Source organism: Berghia stephanieae, chromosome 6 (genome assembly GCF_034508935.2).
Source record: "Berghia stephanieae isolate SIO BIC M18660-M18661 chromosome 6, UCSD_Bste_1.3, whole genome shotgun sequence".
Taxonomy (NCBI): domain Eukaryota; kingdom Metazoa; phylum Mollusca; class Gastropoda; order Nudibranchia; family Aeolidiidae; genus Berghia; species Berghia stephanieae.
This window is the reverse complement of record NC_088365.1, coordinates 5,246,864-5,254,363: the sequence shown is the minus strand read 5'-3', so window position 1 is coordinate 5,254,363 and position 7,500 is coordinate 5,246,864. Positions and strand designations below refer to the sequence as shown.

Genomic DNA, 7,500 nt, shown 5'->3' with positions numbered 1-7,500 from the left:
TTTTTGCGTTGGTTTGAGAGTACCTTCATGTTTCCAATACAACAATGGGGCCATAACGATTTGGGTTATCAGACCTGAAAAAATGTAAATGTTGGTTTGACAGTATTTCTATTATAACAATGAGACGGGTTATCAGACCTGATATTAAGCACACATTGGTTTGATACTATTTCCATTTTAACAGTGAAACCATAACATTGTGGGTTATCAGACCTGTAAATAAGAGTACATTTTGGTTTGAGAGTATTGCCGTTACAACAACGAGTCCATTACAATTTTGGTTATCAGAACTGCAAATATGTACACGTCGGTTTTTTCAGAATATGTTGGTTTTTTTTTAAGCAACTCACTCTTTGAATGGCATATCCGGTTTTTCCCCGTACAAGTCTTTGGCCGGTGGTGGGGGTTTCTGGGGAGCGGCTGGGGATAAAAATCAACATTGTACGTTATAGGGGAAATGCGTTTGATACCTGGTCCCAGTCCCGTCTGTCATAGGTGAATGCGTAATGATTTCAAGGCTCCATCCGTAGCCATTGCTCACTTCTAGCATGGCACTAATACCGCGGCCTTCGTAAACTCATGGTCTGATACCGTAGCCATCGTTAACTTATAGATAGAATGCGCTTGGCCAAGGAGTTCACAACATTGCCATCCGGAAGTATAACGGACCAACACACAAACTGTGTAACCATGAACTTTTATAGTCTGGTTAATACAGTTTAGTGAGAACAACTAACAAACGCGGATGGCAAAAACAATAACAAAGGCCTGAGTGACGTCATCTTCGAACTATCTATCGCCTGACACTGACCAAAAAATGACGTCAAAATGCCAGTCTTTGGTCACAAAAGAAAACAAACCGTGAGTTGTATTCAATAGTTCAAGCAATGGGACCACTTGTTTCAGGAGCACTACTAACGACAGCTCACTAAGCGGTGCAAAAAAAAACAAACAAAAAAAAAAAAAACCAACAAATAATGACGACAAAATGCCAGTCTTTTTGGGTTTCAGTGTCAGGCTATAAGATAACGTTGGCTACGCTGATACTGACCAACCAATGACATCAAAACGCCAGTCTTTGGCCACAAAAGAAAACAAATCGTGAGTTGTATTCAACCGTTCAACCAGTGGAATCACTTGTTTCCTTGACCACGTACTGAAGACAATTTACTAGGCGGTGCAAAAATCTAAACAAATATGGGTCTTGGTGGGTTTTTAGTGTCAGGCTATACCATGTCTATAAATAGAAAAAGAATGGCTTGCAATTTAGATATTTAAAAGAGAAAAGTCAGATCAGTTGGGGGAATTTTAAAAGATCAGAAAGGAGGTGATAAAACTAAAAAAGAAATCCAGTAAGTATTGTATTGATAGATGCGTTGAAGAGCAACCCCCCCCCCCCCCCTAATAATTTATGAGCTGTACTTTAAAATTTTTGATATATTTCTTTCACCGCCGCATGTTTGTTTGCAACTAACTGTATGTCATTCAACATATTCTTGTAGAGGTCATTGACACCAGAATTTTGTTCATATTTAATTTTGTTCATAGATGTTAAATTTCCAAATCGTTTTGATAAGTTTCTAATTCAATTTTTTTATAAATCGCGATACTGGGTTTAACGTACCAAATCCTTGATGTTGAGAATTTCTACGAGTAATGTTAGTTTTAGGGATTTTACAGCTCTTGCGACACTTTTAGGTCATTTCAGCGCTAGTAAAGAAAGAAGATTATGAGGAAAATATTCTAGACCTGGAGTTAAAGCACTACAGAAGAAGTAAAACGAAGGTGACTGGTTCGAATCGGGAATAGAAGATTCCACGAGCAATCTATCAATGTCCCTATTTTGCCATTCCCTAAAAGTCTCATCCAGAAACAAGCAACGCATCTCGCTATGAAGGATATACTCAAATGTTTACAAAGTATAGCTTCACCACGAAAAATGGTCCTCTCTATCTATCTATCCATCAATCCATCTATCTATCTATCTATCTATCTATCTATCTATCTATCCATCCATCTATCTATCCATCCATCTATCCATCCATCCATTTATCTATTAATCTATCTATCTATCTATCTATCTATCTATCTATCTATCTATCTATCTATCTATCTATCTATCTATCCATCCATCTATCCATCCATCCATCCATCTATCTATTAATCTATCTATCCATCCATCTATCTATCTATCCATCTATCCATCCATCCATCTATCTATTAATCTATCTATCTATTAATCTATTAATATATCTATCTAACTATTAATCTGTCTATCTATCTATCTATCCATCTATCTATCCATCTATCTATCTATCTATCCATCTATCCATCTATCCATCTATCCATCTATCTATTAATCTGTCTATCTATCTATTAAACTATCTATCTATCTATCTATCTATTAATCTATCTATCCATTAATCCATCTATCTATCCATTAATCTATCTATCCATCTATATATTAATATATATATATATATATATATATATATATATATATATATATATATATATATATATATATATATATCCATCCATCCCTACCTTCTTTAAAGTTTGTCCCCTCACATCCCGACACCTTCTCCACATCATCGTATTCCACAGCAGGGGCAGATCTATCTAACTATTAATCTATTAATATATCTATCTAACTATTAATCTATCTATCTATCTATCTATCTAACTATTAATCTATCTATCTATCTATCTATCTAACTATTAATCTATCTATCTATCTATCTATCTATCTATCTGTCTATCTGTCTATCTGTCTATCTATCTATCTATCTGTCTATCTATCTGTCTATCTATCTATCTATCTATCTGTCTATCTATCTATCTATCTATCTATCTATCTATCTATCTATCTGTCTATCTATCTATCTATCTGTCTGTCTGTCTGTCTGTCTGTCTGTCTGTCTGTCTGTCTGTCTGTCTGTCTGTCTGTCTGTCTGTCTGTCTGTCTGTCTGTCTGTCTGTCTGTCTGTCTGTCTGTCTGTCTGTCTGTCTGTCTGTCTGTCTGTCTGTCTGTCTGTCTGTCTGTCTGTCTGTCTGTCTGTCTGTCTGTCTGTCTGTCTGTCTGTCTGTCTGTCTGTCTGTCTGTCTGTCTGTCTGTCTGTCTGTCTGTCTGTCTGTCTGTCTGTCTGTCTGTCTGTCTGTCTGTCTGTCTATCTATCTATCTATCTATCTATCTATCTATCTATCTATCTATCTATCTATCTATTAATCTGTCTATCTATCTATCTATCTATCTATTAAACTATCTATCTATCTATCTATCCATTAATCTATCTATCCATCTATCTATCCATCTATCTATCCATCTATATATATATATATATATATATATATATATATATATATATATATATATATATATATATATATATATATATCCATCCATCCCTACCTTCTTTAAAGTTTGTCCCCTCACATCCCGACACCTTCTCCACATCATCGTATTCCACAGCAGGGGCCCGAGGGTCATCCTCGTCCCCAGACTCGCCCTCGCTGTCAAAGTCATCCTCGGGCTTGAGTGGGGGAAGATCTGGAAGACATGTAATGATAATGGTAATAGTGGTGATGATGATGATGATGATGATGATGATGATGATGATGATGATGATGATGATGACGATGATGATGATGATGATGATGATAATTGTAGTAGTAGTAGTAATAATAATAATAATAATAATAATAATAATAATAATAATAATAATAATAATAATAATAATAATAATAATAATAATAATAATAACGCTAAACAAATCGCAAGAGAGGAAGAGGTAGACCAACAAGAAGCTGGGAACAAGATATATGTGAATGGCTGGGAATGACAACAATTCAAGCAAGTAGACTGGCGGAAAACCGTAATCTGTTTCGCAAGAAAGTTCGGGAAGCAACGTCCTACGCAGGATCAGCTGACTAGATGATGATGAAACAAATCGCTGGTACTTTCCATATCACTATACGGCTGCGAGTCATGGACATCAACTGTGGAATTAGAACTCAGAACCTCTGCTTTTGAGATGAAAAGCTATCGAAAACGCCTGCGTATACAGAACATAGAACAAATAAGGACGTACTGGAAGATGTGCAAGATCGTGCAGGAACGACAGGAAACCCATCATTACCACAGTTGAATACCACAGAGGAAACTGTCATGGTTTGGCCACTATGTGGGACATGAAGGTTTATGCAGAACGGTGATGGAGGGATTCCCTTGAAGGAGGAAGAAGAAGAGGAAGACAAAGGGAAGTTTGGATGGACAATATCAAGGAATGGACATGAATAAAGACGGAAGAACTCTTGGAGAAGGCCAACAATAGAGAATAATGGCGGAAAGTGGTGAGAGCTACATCCCGTGTATCCCCCCGACGATGATCAGATCGTGGGATGAATGAATGTATGAATGAATGAATTATTCGTGACATTTAGCGTTTGGTAATCTGACGTCATAAATTATTATTGTAAACTTGATATCATTACGCGTGACTATTTATGGGAGAAGGGGTTTTGAATAATAATAATAATAAATGTACCTTTATATAGCGCTTATGCCGAAGCTTCGAAGCGCTTCACATTGACCATCAGTAAAAAACATAACATATTGCAGATTCGGACATACGAACAAACGCTTACACGCATCAATTTACACACACACACACACACACACACACAAACACACACGTAGAATAATTATAAATCTTTCTTTGCTATGTCTATTTTTGTTCAGTTGCTGGCATGTTCAACAAACCGACGGTTCCCGCTGTACAAATTCTGGACACATAAGACACAGGCCTAATCCTCTTCGATAACCGTATAGTCCGTTACACAAATACTGTGACGGTCACACTCCATTGGTTTTCACACGCCAGTGGCGGCGTGGGTCCTATTTTGTACTTTTATCTTGTACGTTCATGGTCTTTACCCTAGATAATATGTGACCCAACGTCTCAAAACGGTATTATTATGTCGGAATGAACTAGATACTATAAAGTCAAATTATAGTTAAACTGGTCAAAAATATGAATCATTGGTATTCAGCAATCTAAAATATGATATTCATTCCCCTCAATAAAACATACAAACTCAACGCAAGTCTGATATTTCTGGCTACAAATTCAATTTTCAACATCTTAATCATCTCGACTTTACACCGTTTTGAGATGAGGGGTCACATATGATGTATGTACTAGTATAATCAATTAGTAGAATTAAGAGACTTTTCTAAGAACTCAACAATGCCCCGAGCGAGGCTCGAACCCAGGACCTTTAGATCCGAAAGCGAGTGCCATACAACAAGACCTCATAGCCGCACAATTAAAGATTAATAATAATAATAATAATAATAATCATAATAATAATAATAATAATAATAATAATAATAATAATAATAATAATAATAAAAATAATAATAATAATAATAATAATAATAATAATAATAATAATAATAATAATAATAATAATAATAATAATAATAATAATAATAATAATAAATAATAATAATAATAATAATAATAATAATATAATAATAATAATATAATAATAATAATAATAATAATAATAATAATAATCATAATAATGATAATCATGATAATAATAATAATCATAATAATATATACTTTATTCATCTTTATTAAAGATAAGATATAGTTTATTTATCGTTTATGGAGATCATGATTTAGTATCACATTATCCACTGTTAAACGAGGCCTGTAAATGCGTTCGGATGTCAGACCTTCGTATATGTACACGTCGCATTTTCGACACATCCTCAAACAAAGCTGGTTGATTACAATCGATAAAACGAATGAAGTTATGACACTTAGCTCTTTGTTATAGATGGGAACAAAATTGACGTCACTCAGCTCTTTGTTATAGATGGGAACAAAATTGACGTAACTAAGATCTTTGTTATGGATGGGAACACAATTGACGTAACTCAGCTCTTTGTTATAGATGGGAACAAAATTGACGTCACTCAGCTCTTTGTTATAGATGGGAACAAAATTGACGTCACTCAGCTCTTTGTTATAGATGGGAACAAAATTGACGTCACTCAGCTCTTTGTTATAGATGGGAACAAAATTGACGTCACTCAGCTCTTTGTTATGGATGGGAACAAAATTGACGTCACTCAGCTCTTTGTTATAGATGGGAACAAAATTGACGTCACTCAGCTCTTTGTTATAGATGGGAACAAAATTGACGTCACTCAGCTCTTTGTTATAGATGGATCAAAATTGACGTCACTAAGATCTTTGTTATAGATGGGAACAAAATTGACGTCACTAAGATCTTTGTTATAGATGGGAACACAATTGACGTCACTAAGATCTTTGTTATAGATGGGAACAAAATTGACGTCACTCAGCTCTTTGTTATAGATGGGAACAAAATTCACGTCACTCAGCTCTTTGTTATAGATGGGAACACAATTGACGTCACTAAGATCTTTGTTATAGATGGGAACAAAATTGACGTCACTCAGCTCTTTGTTATAGATGGGAATAAAATTCATGTCACTCAGCTCTTTGTTATAGATGGATCAAAATTGACGTCACTAAGATCTTTGTTATAGATGGGAACAAAATTGACGTCACTAAGATCTTTGTTATAGATGGGAACACAATTGACGTCACTAAGATCTTTGTTATAGATGGGAACAAAATTGACGTCACTCAGCTCTTTGTTATAGATGGGAACAAAATTGACGTCACTCAGCTCTTTGTTATAGATGGGAACAAAATTGACGTAACTCAGCTCTTTGTTATAGATGGGAACAAAATTGACGTAACTCAGCTCTTTGTTATAGATGGGAACAAAATTGACGTCACTCAGCTCTTTATTATAGATGGGAACAAAATTGACATAACTCAGCTCTTTGTTATAGATGGGAACAAAATTGACGTCACTCAGCTCTTTGTTATAGATGGGAACAAAATTGACGTCACTAAGATCTTTGTTATAGATGGGAACAAAATTGACGTCACTAAGATCTTTGTTACAGATGGGAACAAAATTGACGTCACTAAGATCTTTGTTATAGATGGATCAAAATTGACGTCACTAAGATCTTTGTTATAGATGGGAATAAAATTGACGTCACTAAGATCTTTGTTATAGATGGATCAAAATTGACGTCACTAAGATCTTTGTTATAGATGGGAACAAAATTGACGTCACTAAGATCTTTGTTATAGATGGGAATAAAATTGACGTCACTCAGCTCTTTGTTATAGATGGAACAATGTTTCAGATCTTAATAGAGGAGACTCTGGCCAACAGAAACATTTAACATGTAGGACGAGACATGACGCCTGTTAGGCGATATTACAATTTTTTTTCGGACAGAGACAACGCTGTTAACGGCCGGGCATTCCACCCGAGTACGTTGAAAGAATGTGAGTAAAGAGTCTTCTTCAAGGACTCAACTATGCCCCGAGCGAGGCTCGAACCCAGGACCTTCCGATCCGAAAGCGAGTGTCATAT

The 7,500-nt window shown here is 35.4% G+C and overlaps 1 protein-coding gene across 1 annotated transcript in view; it reads right to left on the bottom strand.

Annotated features, from left to right (window-relative positions):
• The window catches only part of LOC144974377 (uncharacterized), a 30,909-nt gene that overhangs the window by 20,620 nt on the left and 2,789 nt on the right, over positions 1-7,500 (bottom strand). Inside the window, exons 2-3 of the mRNA XM_078917213.1 lie at positions 3,413-3,550; positions 351-420 (exon numbers count right to left, since the gene is read on the bottom strand). Coding sequence (XP_078773339.1) covers positions 351-420; positions 3,413-3,550 — 208 coding nt within the window. The remainder of the gene's footprint in view (positions 1-350; positions 421-3,412; positions 3,551-7,500) is intronic.